We start from the raw sequence: 16,076 nt of genomic DNA on the forward strand, positions 1-16,076 counted from the left end.
AAAGCTGAAAAGCCTTTTTGGTTTCTTATAAGGAATAACAATACAATACAGTGACGAGTTCACTTTAAGAACCTAAATATATATAGGAAGGAAATCGAGCTGGGACTTTGGGGACGCATACCACTGGCTGGCCCAACAAGCCCCTGCCCCTGCTTAAAATATGTGCAGCCTCCTGCCCCTCAAAAATTATGTGCAGCCCTCCAGAAGAGTACGTGACCCCCTTCCCTTCCAGAAGCATGTATGGCCGCCCCCCCCCCCCCCCAAAAAAAATAAATTTGCATGCACTCCAAATTTAGTATCCTACCAATGAATGAGAGGTAAGGCGTACAGAGGACACCACAATGTTTATAATCACATGGCGTGCTTTACTGCAGATTTCATGGGTAATCCACACTGATGCCGCAGCAGATCCACCTGAAAGAAGAGGTGCAGCTATCACAGAGAATTCAGGCGAGCGTTCCTACGCTTGTCCACTACAATTCTTTCAAGTATCTACACATTGAAGCGCAGTGGTTTTTCCTATACTAGATTACCCGTCAGACTCTGGAGGTCTCTTCTGTGCATTGCAGCCCCCTGTCTTGAGAAAGCCCTTTTTTCACATCTATCCCATGATGCATCAGCACAGCATTAGCTACAGGCTGTACCATTTCTGCCTGCTGGATGGACAGTTTAATTATTACCTTCTGAATAAGCTATAGCCCATAAGTATACAGTTATGAAGGCAAGCTGTGATCTCCTATATTATACCTGTGTGACAATAGGTGTGTGATCATCATCATCAGTAACTGTGACAGGAGTGTTTGTGTCCCCCTCTAGGCAGTCTTTGTGGTAGACATCATGTAACAGCATCTTAGACTGAGAATTTGACTAGAAACTGCATACATAACCCCAAGTAGATGGGAGCTGGTCAGAACTAAGATCACATGACCGTCTGAGGAGGAACAAAGAACAGAAACAAACAACTAACCAAGGTAACACTGGCCAACCTATATACGCTGTGGCCCCATTTAGACACAGATCATCATTTGAAATTCGTTATAATAATAAGAGTAAGCGATGGTTTTGCTTTTAAAAGATGGACTTTTTTTTCTAACGAAAATTGTTGGAAAATGTTGGGCTTTTCAGTCGCTGTATTATCGGTGTTTAGGGTTTGTATTGAAGACACCCCTAAAATCACTGACCAAATGAAACAAACGGCTGAACAATGGATTATAAGCGGACTGAAAGACGAAGATGAGTGAATCTTTAACAAAAGCTGCACGGCGGGCGCAAGATAGAGAACGATTATCGCTTAAACGATGGCTTCTGAGCGAATCTCACACGATAATTGTGTCTAAATCAGCCTTCACACAGGGGGGGGGGGGGGGGTACGCTACATAATGAACACACACTGAGTGGTCCTTTAACTTTATTCTATGGACAATTATAATTATGGCAACAACTTTATTTTTAATCGAAATATTATAAAGAAGCTCCAGATGTATTTTAGGGTTGGTTATAAAGGTGACGAAAAAAATGCAGTATTAACTCACCTGGTGCCAAGCGAGGATACCCTTAGAAAAGGTACCTCGCTGGCACCGCAATCCACGTTTGCTTGTAGCAGGTCTTTAATCCCGTCCGATAGCACACGGACAGCCGCAGGATAGTTCACAAGCTACACCGGATGACCGGGGCTTGATAAAACAAACTTTTTTCTTTTGCAAAATGAGTTTGTGTATCACCACATTCCAAGGCCAGAGCATTTTTGTTATTCCGTGGGCAGAGTTGTCTGAGGCTGCATTCAGACGAACGTATATCGGCTCGGTTTTCACGTGGGAGCTCAGTTCCTGCTCCTGGCTCTTCCATCCTCCCCCCCCCCCCCCCCCTGCACGAGGACAACGTATATCGGCTCGGCGTGAAAACCAAGCCGATATACGTTCATCTGAATGCAGCCTGAAGCTCATCGCAGGTTGGTTTGTAGTTTTTATTGGTACCAATTAGTAATAGTGTCCCCTATATAGGCCCCAGTTGTAACAGTATTATAGGGGGGGTGTCACTATTACTACTCTCCATGTGGCAGCGTACCTCAAGCTGATGCTTATATGTAGCGGAAATGTCCGCAGCTCCCGGTTCCCAATTTGGTGAGGCTGCTGAGTACTGGAAGCCTATGAGGGGAGCGCCGCATAGTATGAGATCAGCTGCGGACATTCAGCCCATTTCCAGTCACTCTACATACAAGGTATAGAGGACTGTTTTTGGCTGTGGAGTTTGCGCCATCTTTTTATAAACGGCGCTGTCCTTTTAACAACGACGATCACCTCTGTCCCACTTTGACCCTGAGAAAATGTGGTCACCCCATGTAATGGGGGATCCTCGATCACCGTGTAGCCCCAACTATAGGAGGGCGTAGTCATTGGTTTATGCACATGCTAGGAGACAGAAAAGGAAGCCAGTGTGAACAGCGGTACATGTAAGACACGCCGCACACGCTCAGGTGTAAGTGACAAAGAGACAATACACGGGTAACCCGCTGTGATGTTAGCGCAGTGTGTTAGCATCCGGTCATATGAGCCCGCCCTAACAGGAAGCAGAGCCTGCGGCACCCTCACGCCCCGTATACCACGTCATGGGGCATACGAGGAGAGCGCACATCAGCACACAGACATTAAGGTTTAAGTGAGCTGGTCTGTAGTTAGTGGATAGGAAGAGGTTACTGGCTGACCGTGTAATACAGGGTGGGCCACAGAGAAGTAGCCCCACGCACTTATGAAACCTCCTACAGATCTGTCCTTGTTGCCCCTAGCAACCAATCACAGTGCAGCTTTCACTTTACAGCAGCAGTATAAGTGAGAGCTGCGGTCGATGAATGTCCATTCTGTAACACAAGATGGCGCTGCAGTCTGCTGCCCCGCTGTATGATGTAAAGACCCCCCTAGGGTCTAACAGGGGCGGTCTTTTTGGGAGAACCCATTTAACTCCTTCACCACCACATCCAATCAGAGCTCACCATTCCTAGAGCTGCTCTGAGTAGCTGCAGCCTTATGACAGCTGCTCCGATTGGCTGTTATTAGCCTTGTGGCAGAGCGGAGTCGTTGCCCGTAGCAACCAGTCAGGACACCACTCTCGTTTTCTAAAGCAAATGGAAAACAATCTGATTGTGGTTGCTATGGGCAACCATTCTGCACAGGCGACCTGCGGCCCTCGTCGCAATTACCATCACTGCAAGACACGATGTGAGAAATCAGGAGACTTTATTAGACAAGACATAGAAAACCAAAGTGTCCGGGCTGTCGCCGCTAACGGGGTCACGACTACACGGGACCCTCCAGTGTTGGGGCCACACGGGCAGATGGGGCAGCAGATTACATGTGGGTTTATCACCTGTGTGATGTGGTCCCAAAAGGCCATCAATTTACATTGGGCCAGATGTATAATAAGAAACAGCATATCCTGTATTGGCACATAATCCAATTACATGGGGGGGGGGTTAGACAGTAACTATGTGATTCTGCAGCCCCCCACACCTGTGAGCCCTCCAGTCCAGGGAACACGCCGCAGCTTCAGCAGAACTAGAGTAGGGGGGAGGCGGTCTATAGAAGCCAATCAGGTTACAGCTCAGAAAAGCACTGCAGTCCAATTGGTTGCTATGGTTACGGCATGTTCTTCCCCACAGGCACTAGTTTTGCCAAATCAGCCCCAATATTCAACAGTATTTCACAGTATCTCCTCGCACAGGAAGTGCCCCGAGTTCCTTTACAAGTCCTTAAACGCCTCCTTGTTCTCCTCCATCCACGCCTCAAACTTCTTGGCCTTGGGGTTGAGCTGTAGTGTGAGCTCCACATCGCGCTCAGGCTTCATGAGGTAGAAGCGGAACATGTTGGCGAGTTCTCCGGCGCCGGGGAAGCCAAGCTTCTCGTACGCTTCAGGCGTGATCTGCGGGAAACGGCGAGAGATTATCCTCTACTCAGACACTACAGCCGCCAGCTAGCCGCAAGCTACTGTGCGGCCAAGTACAAGCTATTGCTGCCTTTATCAGCCATTTCCAGTAGGGAAGAGGCCGACCACAGGATTCTTCAGTAGCCCCAACAGATTAGTTACAACCAGAGCGGCCTTCACAAGAGTAGAACATCTGATCAATACTGCATTATTACATCGTACAACTGAGGAGAAGGCCGGCTTCACACCAGCGCATGTGCAGCTGTACACGTCTTGGCGCAACTTTTGCATGCGTCAGCATATTTTACTGTGTATCTTTCTGCATATTTGCACACCAAGGGTCCCCATAGAACAGACTGAGACGTGTGCAAAAATACGGAAATATGAACCAACGCACTGACATCAATGGGTTATTTTCTCTGCATATTGCGCACACAAATATCCGTGTGAAGCCGGCCCAAGTTGTGTGATGGCCCTCTAAGTAGATCTCTATATTGTCTTAAAGGGGTGTCCAACGAACACAAGTTCTCCTGTACCCACAGAACAGCGGTCTGGAGCCAGTGAAGGTAGCAGTAATCTCCCACCAGCTCCATTCATTTCACGGGACCCCAGGGATAGCCGAACATTGAATTTGGCTAATTCCAGCACTCCCACTGAAGTGAAGGGGGTAGGTGGCCACCACAGCGGGATGTGCTGAACCCCAATGCTCAGAATCAGGGGGTTACCACTGGTCAGACCCCCTCCATCCTGTGTATAGGGGATAATCCCTTTAAGGGATCAGTCGCATGGGGTGCAGCCTATATGTACACCACCACTCATGGTGATCATCCCATTGGAGGAGTGGCCTTCACAACGAGCGGGTCTTACCTTGGCATCTTTGATGTCCTTGCCGGTGACTCTGGACATTATGGCGGCGTACTGCGCCACCGTCAGCTTGTCTGTGCTCAGGCCGATGTCCTTGCCTATGTACTGCGACGGGGACTTCAGAATGCTGACAACCATACGGCCCACATCTGTGACGGACATCCCATCCAGAAGAACGTCACCCATCGGGATGGCTGAAAAAAGAGTGAGAGTCATGGACTGCAGGAGGCTGAGCGGACGGGCACGATGCCCCCGTCACATCTATAGGACCACAGATTTAGTGCTTTTGGTTTTTTTGCCTGTGCCTTACAATAGCTGTCATTTGTTTATTTTTTTCATTTATGTAGCTATATGAGGGCTCGTTTTCTGCAAGACAAGTTGCATTTTTTAAATGTACCATTAAATGCATAGAAAAAATAATTAAAATTTTAAACAACTTTAAGTGGAGACAATAAAACAAAAATGCAGTTGTGCCTTTGGGGGATTTAGTTTTTGCAGCATTCACAGTGCAGGAAAAAGGACATGACGTTTGTTCTAGGGGTCAGTACAATTACAGCGATACTAAGTTTATAAAGAAAATTTATTGGTTTTTTTTTTTAAATGGAAAAATCTTAAATTCCTTTCCATCATTGCACTCCAAGATCCGAAACAAAAAAAACAAAAACACAAAAAAACTATTTACTCCCCAGAGGAGACTTAAAGGAGATGTCTCGAGGAAGCAGTTAATTTTTTTTTTTGCCCAGTCCCCCCCATTAAACACACATTACTAAGCCCCCCTGTAAATGACATTTCTAGCTGGTTCGTACTTACCGTTCCAGCAAGTTATAAAAGTTTCCTCAAGATGGCCGCCGGCTCTTTCCCAGTCGCTCGCTGCAGCCCGACGTGCGCGCTCCCGAGACGCCGCCAGCTGTGTCTCCATGGCAACCGGACGCATCGCAGCCGCCGACCAGACGCCCCGCAGCCGCCGACCAGACAGCAGGTAACCGGCGCTAGCCCCCGGCTCCCCAGCGCTAGCTCCCCCGGCGCAGCGACAGCCCCCCCCATCGCAGCGACAGCCCCCCCGGCCTAGCGCTAGCTCCCCCGGCGCAGCGACAGCCCCCCCGGCCTAGCGCTAGCTCCCCCGGCCTAGCGACAGCCCCCCCGGCCTAGCGACAGCCCCCCCGGCCTAGCGACAGCCCCCCCGGCCTAGCGCTAGCTCCCCCGGCGCAGCGACAGCCCCCCCGGCGCAGCGACAGCCCCCCCGGCCTAGCGACAGCCCCCCCCATCGCAGCGACAGCCCCCCCGGCGCAGCGGCAGCCCCCCCCCCCCCCCCGGCGCAGCCCGGCGCAGCGACAGCCCCCCCGGCCTAGCGCTAGCTCCCCCGGCGCAGCGGCAGCCCCCCCCCCCCGGCGCAGCCCGGCGCAGCGGCAGCCCCCCCCCCCGACCCATCACTTACCTGGGAGGCTTCTCGGGGCTGCTGGGCTGGGCTGGTCTTCTCCGCTGGGCAGCTCCAGTTTCTGCACCTTCCTCTAACAGAGGATGGTGCAGAATGGCCGCTTCAGCGCGCTCCCGAGCAGTGACAGCTCGTCTGCGCATGCGCAGAAGAGCTGTAGCGGGGAGCACACTGAAGCGGCTCGTGCTGAATGGAGAAGACCGGACTGCGCAAGCGCGTCTAAAAAAGCAAGCTGCCGGCGAATTTAGACGGAACCATGGAGACGAGGACGCTAGCAACGGAGCAGGTAAGTGGAATAACTTCTGTATGGCTCATATTTAATGCACGATGTATATTACAAAGTGCATTAATATGGCCATACGGAAGTGTATAACCCCACTTGGTTTCGCGAGACCACCCCTTTAAGTGAACTTGTGATCATTTGGTCACTTCTACTATATACTGCAATGCTGGTGTATTGCAGTATGTTACAATTTCTTGCTGTGCATGGCAGTCCTGGCAGCCTTCCGGAGGCACTATTCTAGCCCATTGGCACCCTCCAGTCATGCTACGGGATGTGGGTGCAAATCTGCAGCTGACACCCCCAGTCAATCTGCACCAATGCTGCGGCTTTTGACACTAGAGGAGCCTCAGCATGTCTGCCACATGTGAACATACCCTACAACGATCCTCACCCAGCTTTCCTGGGCTCCTGAATCACAGCTCCACTCGTTAGCATTCAGTATAATTATACACCTTTGCTATTCAGTAACCCCTCTGGGAGCTGCTACATTGATCATTACCCAGCATTCCTCTAAACCGATCTAGCTAAATCCCAGCAGCAGGACTGTCCTCGTACCCAAGCTGTAGCCATCACAGTCCTTGTTCTTCTGGGGCCTGAAGAAGGTCAGCAGGTTCTCGAAGTAACAGGCAAGACGGACGCTGGTCATGGGGACCCCGATCTCTCGGAAGTATTCCTCCACCTCCCCTTTGCCATCAAAGTGCAACACATCCAGCTTTCCTCCCGTCAGCTTCTTCACGTTCTCCAAGCCACTGAAGACCACGATCTGCAGGCCGAGCCGCTTGGACACATCTGCAATCCGTTTACCCTGGAACAAAAATACAACAGATCTATAATACATAGTGTGTAATCGGGATCTACTGCCATGCTCATCCTGAACCTCCTGGTTCATGAATACACAAGAACTACAGTATACTGAACAAGGCTACATTGTTGTGTAGGAGGACATCGCCCACTGCTCACAGTCTTACCACTAAGGGCAAAATTTATCAGGCACTAAAGCAGCCAGCCATTATCGCTCCTGTGCCATCAAGGCAGAGCGGGCCGGAGATCAGTCTGTCCAGCCACCAGTCACAGTAAACAGGCAGTCTTCATTGATGAGCAACGGCCTGTTTACAGATTATCAGTCTCTTTACGCCTGCCTAAACTGAACGATAAGCGAACAAATTAGCGTTAGTTGTTCAGTCGCTGGAAGCGTTTACACTGAACGATTATCGGTCACATCCCCACCATTTGCTAACCCTTGCCATCTTGCTGCTACTAGCAGCTGGGGATACCACTCCCAATCCTGGCCCACCCTCTAGTGCTCCTAACTATTATTTCCTACCTGACTCACTTAGACACCCCCTCCTCAAGCCCAACCGCTAGCCCATGCACATCCTCCCCAACTCCTTTAAATGTGCCCTCTGGAACTGCCAGTCAGCATGTAATAAACTAACAATCCACGACTTTTTTTTACTGCTAAATCTCTAAATCTGCTAGCTCTCACAAATATGGATACAGCAGTATGACAGACTCCCCTGCTGCAAGGTCTTATAACAGCCTGCAGTGCTCCCATACCCCGAGACCAGAAAACAGACGTGGTGGAGGACTAGGTGCTCTTCTCTCCCTCAAGGTCTACCCATTAGGTCACCCCCCCCCATACCCTCACTCACTTTCCCATCGTTTGAGGTACATACGCTACGGCTTTTCCGTCCGCTGTCTATGCGAGTAGCAGTTATCTACTGCCCCCAGGTGCTCCTCGCCTGCTTCTGGACCAATTTGCTGCCTGGCTCCTTCACTTCCTATCCTGAGAAATTCCAACCCTCATCCTGGGTGATTTGAACATCCCCACTAATGACCCCATCAGCCTCTCAGCTTCTATCACTCACCTCCTCCCTTGGTCTCTCACAAGGATGGCACTACTCTGGATCTGGTCTGCTTCCATCTCTGCTCCCCACTTCACTAACTTGCCTCTTCCGCTCCCAGACCATAACCTCCCCTCTGTTACGCTCCCCAACATCTCCCCAGACCCTCCTACCTACCATACTTACAGGAACCTTAAGGCTGTTCACCCCCAGGACTTTGCCGAGTCCCTACTTTCCTCCCTGTCCCCCATCTCCCTCGTGCCCTAACCTGGCTACCGCACACTACAACACCGCTTTCAAACATGCCCTGGATGAAGCTGCATCCAGTGTCCCAAGCCATCCGATGCAGACGCGGCAACCCTGGCTCACGCCTCAAACACCCTTCATCCAGCGGTGTTCGAGAAGTTCTGAACGGCTGTGGAGAAAGTCAAACGTCCATGGACTCTCCATCACAAATTCATCCTCCGAACATACAACCTAGCCTTCTACCATGCCAAACAAGTTTATTTTACCTTTATCACCTCCTCACTATTGCACAAACCTAAACATCTGATACTTTTCCCTCTTCTCAGCCCTAAACTGCAGCCCCCATGACAGATCTCAGTGCTGAAGAGCAGGCTGCCTAGTTCAAAAAGAAATGTAGAAAGGAGGAACCAGGCAGCATTCATTAAAATCCTCTTCTTTATTGAATAGCCATGAGGAAGCAAGCAGCCACGTATCGACCCTGTGCTCGGGTCTTTATCAAGCTAATAGTTCAAAAAGAAAGACATCCATCAGGAAATAACCACCCAATCCCAGACTAGCCCTGACCCTAGTCACATCAATACTGCTTCTAGCTCCTGCTCACTGCCTGTACTCAGATCAACGACAGAGGAAGAAGTCTCCAAATTGCTTTCTTTTGCTTGCCCCACCACCTGTGCTAGTGATCTTCTCCCCTCACACACCTCCTCGGGTTCCTCTTCCCGGTGGTCATCTCCCATCTCACCACTATCTTCAACCTCTCTGACCTCTGGCATCTTTCCCTCTTCTTTCAAACACTCCATCATATCCCCACTGCTAAAGAAACCAAATCTTGACTCAACTGATGCTGCTAACTACCAACCAATCCCAAATCTCCCCTTAACCTCTAAACTATTGGAACGCCTGGTTTACTTCCGCCTTATAAGTTATTTATCAGAACACTCTTCTAAACCCTCAGTCCAGCTTCCGAACCCTACATTCGACAGAAACTGCCCTTACAAGGGTGTCAAACAGCCAAATCGAGGTGCGAATACTCCCTACTGATCCTCCTCGACCTCTCTACAACATTCAACACTGTTGATCACAAACTCCTCCTCAGTATGCTTCACTCCATTGGACTAAAGGATACTGCTCTCTCCTGGTTTTCCTCCTACCCATCTGACGGCTCACTCAGCGTCTCCTTTGCTGGTTCCACCTCCCCTTGCTGTTGGGGTCCCCCAGGGCTTGGTCCTCTCCTTTTTTTCTCCATCTACACAGCCCCCATTGGACAAACCATCAGGAGATTTGGCCCCCAATACCACCTGTATGTTGACGACACCCAGCTATACACCTCTTCCCGTGACATCTCTGCACCTTTCCTCCAAAACATCACCGGCTGTCTGTCCGCTGTCTCTAACACTATGTCCTCTCTCTACCTAAAACTAAACCTCTCTAAAACTAACCTACTGGTGTTTCCACCCTCTACTAACTGACCTCATTCTGACATCTCCATCTCAGTGTGGCGCACCATAACTCCAAGACAGCACGCCCGCTGCCTTGAGGTCATATTCGACACAGATCTCTCCTTTACCCCCTACATCCAATCTCTGGCCCAAACCCGTCAGCTGCACCTCAGGAGCATCACAAGAATCTGCCCTTCTCACTGTGAACATGCTAAAAAACGCTCACTGTCGCCCTCATCCACGCTCGATTATTGCAGCTCACTGATGATCAGCCTGCCCCGCGCCAGACTCTACCCCCTCCAATCCATCCTGAATGCGGCAGCCAGGCTCATTTTTCTGTCCAGCCGCTACTCGGATGCCTCTGCCCTGTGCCGGTCACTGCACTGGCTGCCTGTCAAATACAGAATTCAATTTAAACTCACTACCTTCATCCATAAAGTCCTCCACAGCGCAGCGCCCCCCTATATCGCCTCCCTCATCTCAATCCATCACCCAGCTAGGGTTCTACACTCTGCTAACGAAATCAGACAGAATGACCCTTTAATTCTAACCTCTCATTCCCACCTCCAAGACTTCTCCAGAGCAACACCAGTCCTCTGGAACGCACTACCAAAGGCTACCCGAGCAATCGAGGACTCTCAAAACTTCAGGCGTGCTCTAAAAGCGCACCTCTTCAGGGAGGAATACCACATCTTCTAAACCAAACCCCTCTGTACCACACATAACATGCTCCCTGACCTACTGACTGCAATCCCTGCTAGCCACCATCAACTGCCCCCTGCAGTCACATGATTTCTGCTGTCACACAACTTAATGTCTGACCATCGTTTATGTGTATAGCATCCCTCAACCTCCATACCGTGCACATCTCTAGTCCCTTTCCCTTTTGTATCACCCCATTATTTATAGTATGTAAGCTCGTAAGGACCCTCACCCCTATTGTTTACTATTTGTAACAGTGGTTCTGTAATTTGATGAAGATGATCATTATGTGATCGCATCTAAAAGGGTCCATCTAAAAGGGCCCTTACTGTCAGTCTTTACTGCAGCCCTGCCATTCTATTCCTGAACCATGAGGCTCAGGATGAGCCAAGATGCAGGACTCCATCATACAAGTGATTACAGATGCAGCAGCTCCAGACAATGGGGGTCATTACCCGAGAGCACCAACCTTACCTGAATGACCTCCTTCTCCTTGCTGAAGAGCTCCCAGAAGTTGGTGACCACAAACGCTCCATAAGCTCCGCACAGCGCGGCCTCCAGGCTCTTCTCATCATCCAGATCCGCGGCCACGACCTCCGCTCCGGCCTCCCGAAGCTTCACAGCTGCAGGTTTACTGGTGTCTCGAGTCACTGCCCGGACCGCAAAGGTGCCATCTGCCAAGATGGCATCAGCAACAGAGCCACCCTGAGCGCCTGTGGAGAGGACATAAAACCAAGTCTTAAGAGCCGGGATCATGAGCATCACTACGGAATTAGGCTGATTGGCCGTTCAGGGGTCTGGGAAAGCTGGAAAGCCATATTACATTCATCAGCTGTTCCAGGACCCTCACTTTTCGCCTCAAGAAAGCCATTTCCTCTTATAATAGATGCAAGTTGCCCCGAATGCTCGAACAGGACAGGCGCCAGATGAATGATGGAGCCAAGCGAATCCTTGCTGTTCCCAGCAACACATGTGCATAGCAGACAGTGTAAGGTGTAAGCGTGTAGCCATCCTGCGGGCAGGCCGGTGCCAGCCGTGTAGTCAGCCCGAGGGGCAGCAGGTCTTCATGGGCGCTTCAGTGTTAGAGATATGCGGAAGTTTACCAGCAGGAGTGTTGCATCGGGTAGACCCAGGGGCTTAGAGTCCCTTTTTCTATCCTCACCTGCGATCCAGCGCTGTCAGAGATTTCACAGCGCTTGAAAACATGACTCCAGCTTCCTGTGCGCGCATGCTCCCATACGAATCTATGAGAGTGCGCCCATAAGAACCTGATTTAAGTGCTGCATGATCTTCATGGGGTGATAGCGCTGATAGCGGGTGAGAATACATCACCTGGCTCCCTGCCACATCCAGAGTGCAGGTGCTCCAAGTGTCCCCGGTCACACAGGGCGATGCGCTACCGCTGAGAACAATGGATTTCAGGCTGCATGATCATTGGCGCATGTAAAAGTGCCTTTTCTGACACTCAGGGCTTATTCCGACGTGCGTATATATCGGCCGGGTTTTCACGCCCGGCGATATTTGCTGTCCCTCTCTACAGGGGCAGGACGCGGGATGGGAGCAGTGCACTGAGCTCCGGCCCCCTCACCACTGTTTGCAAAGGGAGGGCAGGATGGGGCAGAGCCAAGTTCTGCCCCATCCCACCCTTTCCTATTGCAACTAGTGGTGATGGGCAGAGAGGGGGCGGGAGCTCAGAGCACCGCTTCCGGCCTGAGCCCGCCTCCTCCCCCTGCAGAGAGGGACACCATATATCAGCCAGGCGTGAAAACCCGGCCGATATACGCACGTTGGAATAAGCCCTTATGGTCCCTCTCCTCCAATGTGAGGCCAAATATAAAACAGCGTACCCCGGAGGGTCCGTCTGCAGGGTTAGGGGGTGCCTTTATTTAGATGGAACGAGTATCGTTCAAACAGAAGGGAACGATAATCATTCGGTCAAAACGCAAGACAACGACTGAACAACTGTTGGTCGTTCACCTCATGCAGCAGAAAAGCCATCATTGGCTCGTTCCGTTTAGACAACGATTGGTCAGTCCATCCAACTTATACAGCAATTGTGAAAGACTGAACGATTCTCGCCTGAACGAGCCAACGGCGGGCGCCGTCTACAAACAGGCGGCCCCAGCCAACGGCGGGCGCCGTCTACAAACAGGCGGCCCCAGCCAACGGCGGGCGCCGTCTACAAACAGGCGGCCCCAGCCAACGGCGGGCGCCGTCTACAAACAGGCGGCCCCAGCCAACGGCGGGCGCCGTCTACAAACAGGCGGCCCCAGCCAACGGCGGGCGCCGTCTACAAACAGGCGGCCCCAGCCAACGGCGGGCGCCGTCTACAAACAGGCGGCCCCAGCCAACGGCGGGCGCCGTCTACAAACAGGCGGCCCCAGCCAACGGCGGGCGCCGTCTACAAACAGGCGGCCCCAGCCAACGGCGGGCGCCGTCTACAAACAGGCGGCCCCAGCCAACGGCGGGCGCCGTCTACAAACAGGCGGCCCCAGCCAACGGCGGGCGCCGTCTACAAACAGGCGGCCCCAGCCAACGGCGGGAGCCGTCTACAAACAGGCGGCCCCAGCCAACGGCGGGAGCCGTCTACAAACAGGCGGCCCCAGCCAACGGCGGGCGCCGTCTACAAACAGGCGGCCCCAGCCAACGGCGGGCGCCGTCTACAAACAGGCGGCCCCAGCCAACGGCGGGCGCCGTCTACAAACAGGCGGCCCCAGCCAACGGCGGGCGCCGTCTACAAACAGGCGGCCCCAGCCAACGGTGACGTCACTCACTCGCTCAAACGAGGGCCCTTAAGTCAGTTTTATCAGAAGCAACACTGTTATTTAGGGCTCCTTCACACGAGCGGTCGCATTTTTTAAAATTTTTTGTCACCCGCGCCATTAAATTTCAGTAATGAAGAAATGACACAATCAAAGTCCCGAGCTTAGTGTTTTCTCATCCATTCACACGGCTGGGTGCAACGTATTAGGAAAAAAAAAAAAAAAAAAAAAAGCCACAGCCCGGAAATCCCTCACTTGGCATAAATCCTTGGAATTACCTCAAATTCCTCTAGAGGCTCCTGTAAGCTTTTCCCTGCGTTGGACACTGCTAAACTGCTTCCCTCTATTCTTCCAGCTCCCATAGGAGTATATGGAAGCCGCCGGCATATTCCAGTTACAAAACAGAACCAGACCTATCTTTTCTGGCCCCGTGTTAAAGCGCCTGCTGGAATCGGCAGCGCACATGGCAGTTTTTCCCCGCTGGGCGACTGTTTGCGGTGCAAAAGATTTAAAAAGTAAATAAATGGAAAGACAAAAACTGCCCATGTGAACAAATGCATTGGAATCCAATGTCTCAGAGGGTCGCGATTTGCAGCCGGCGTAAAAACACGCATGTGAATAAAGCCTCAGGCTTCTATTACACTGCAGCATTTCTCACTTCCAAGCCTCGGGTGGAGCTCCGCTGATAACAGCCGGCACCTGGACTCACTGAGGAGCACAGATGCTGCAATCAGCGGAGCTCCACTTGTATCCTGCAGGGGAGAATCACTGTGTGCAACAGCATCTGCATAGCAAAGTTAGCAAAGGGTCACAATGTGTATATTTAGAAGTGCAACAAACATCTTTGCACATTCACCCAGCTTTCTCAGAGTCCAGACAGCTCATACACCCAGGAAAAACCATGATCATTAGGAGGGAAAGCAAAACTACATGAAAATATACATCGGGATTCCAAGTTCTATCCAGCAGTATACAATGGGGGGTTATACTACAGGAATGCAGGCAGGAGCGCCGCCATCGCCATCACCACCCCCTCCCCGCAGACTACTGGATAGTCAGAACCCTTTTACATCATTCAGATCCCCACAATCAGCACAAATCTGAATCATTTATCCTAAATGCATGCAGGACTGAACAATAAGTCTGATGGGGGTTATAGTACAGAAAGCTCCACACTGCAATGCAGACAGGAAGAACTGTTCTACTACCACCACCTGCAAACTACTGGAAAGTTACTCCAAAGTTCCCAACTTTTCACAGCGCAGTCGGCTCACCTGTGGCTCCAAAGACAGCAATCACTTTCTTGCAAGACATGGCTGAAGTGTAGTGTGCAGCCCTCTGCCTTATCGCTGCTTATGTAAGGAAGCCGCACACCCCTCCTCTCCCCTCCTCTCACTCTGGTTGGTCTCCTGCCAACTGTCATTGTGACTCAGCACACAGTAGACAAGCAGATCACAAGGGGGGAGATGGGGTGGTCTTTCAAGAAAATCAGCTCATTATTCCAAGACTCTGCACCTCAGGGCAGTCAGCGGACAGTCACAAAGCCCCCTCAGCCCATAGTCACTTTATATGCAGCACAGAACATCATTCCACATGAGGGTTTTATAAATGAAGAGATCCAATTCTTATTCTAACTCGTACTATTAGCCCAACTCCAGGCAGCACAAAACCCTCCAACCTCAGCACTATTCATCCTGAATAGAATGCCACAACAGCAGTGGAGACTGACACAGGCACAAACAGAAAATAGAAGCAGGAGCAATACAGTTACAGAGCGCTGAGCATTGGCAGAGAATATGATCACATGACATGAGTGGCGTCCAACTGTGTAATCTGCCGTGTTAATCACCGTACATAATAGACCATATGAATGATGCATTCCGGCCTCGCACAGGTGAAATAGCATCCAGACGTCTTCCTTGCACTGTCAAATAGGGCAAAACCGCATATTTTACAGTATTTTCCACCTTTTTTTACATGCATGCTCTGTCACACCGCTATGAACACATAAGATAGGACACGATTACTCATACTGCAGGACCCCAGTGATCAGCAGGATGCAGCAATCACAATCCTGCTGGTTGGTATTAGAAACAGTCAGCAAGTTTATTGTTAGAGCCCCTCTAATAGCTTAGCTGAGCTCTTAGAGATAATATGCAGAATTCTGATTGCAGCTCTGGAGTGTAATACTGTAGATTTTTTCCCTGCACATGGCCGTTGAAATCAATGAGCGTCCAGAGGACCGAGGGGGATCCCTGATAGATAGCGCCACCTACCACAGCTCTCTGCTCTAGTTTATAGAGGGGGATCCCTGATAGATAGCGCCACCTACCACAGCTCTTTGCTCTAGTTTATAGAGGGGGATCCCTGATAGATAGCGCCACCTACCACAGCTCTCTGCTCTAGTTTATAGAGGGGGATCCCTGATAGATAGCACCACCTACCACAGCTCTCTGCTCTAGTTTATAGAGGGGGATCCCTGATAGATAGTGCCACCTAGCACAGCTCTCTGCTCTAGTTTATAGAGGGGGATCCCTGATAGATAGCGCCACCTACCACAGCTCTTTGCTCTAGTTTATAGAAGGGGATCCC

The 16,076-nt window shown here is 51.0% G+C and overlaps 1 protein-coding gene across 1 annotated transcript; it reads right to left on the bottom strand.

Moving 5' to 3' along the window:
* Positions 1 to 3,213: 3,213 nt before the first annotated feature.
* Positions 3,214 to 14,908, bottom strand: LOC136577061 (nmrA-like family domain-containing protein 1). The gene is made up of 5 exons (XM_066576763.1): positions 14,759 to 14,908; positions 11,197 to 11,435; positions 7,050 to 7,299; positions 4,783 to 4,973; positions 3,214 to 3,912 (listed from the first exon to the last, which is right to left on the bottom strand). The coding sequence occupies exons 1-5, from the start codon at positions 14,796 to 14,798 to the stop codon at positions 3,733 to 3,735; spliced, it is 900 nt and encodes a 299-aa protein (XP_066432860.1). The 5' UTR covers positions 14,799 to 14,908; the 3' UTR covers positions 3,214 to 3,732.
* Between the last annotated feature and the right edge of the window lie 1,168 nt (positions 14,909 to 16,076).

Source organism: Eleutherodactylus coqui, chromosome 8 (assembly GCF_035609145.1).
Source record: "Eleutherodactylus coqui strain aEleCoq1 chromosome 8, aEleCoq1.hap1, whole genome shotgun sequence".
NCBI lineage: Eukaryota > Metazoa > Chordata > Amphibia > Anura > Eleutherodactylidae > Eleutherodactylus > Eleutherodactylus coqui.

What these genes read in the sequence shown, in the direction of transcription:
- LOC136577061 (XM_066576763.1), bottom strand. Translation starts at nt 14,798, where the DNA reads ATGTCTTGCAAGAAAGTGATTGCTGTCTTTGGAGCCACAG. An exon ending in TGCTGTCTTTGGAGCCACAG is followed by an intron (nt 11,436 to 14,758) that starts GTGAGCCGACTG and finishes TCCTCTCCACAG; the next exon opens with GCGCTCAGGGTGGCTCTGTT. An exon ending in AGGAGAAGGAGGTCATTCAG is followed by an intron (nt 7,300 to 11,196) that starts GTAAGGTTGGTG and finishes TTTTTGTTCCAG; the next exon opens with GGTAAACGGATTGCAGATGT.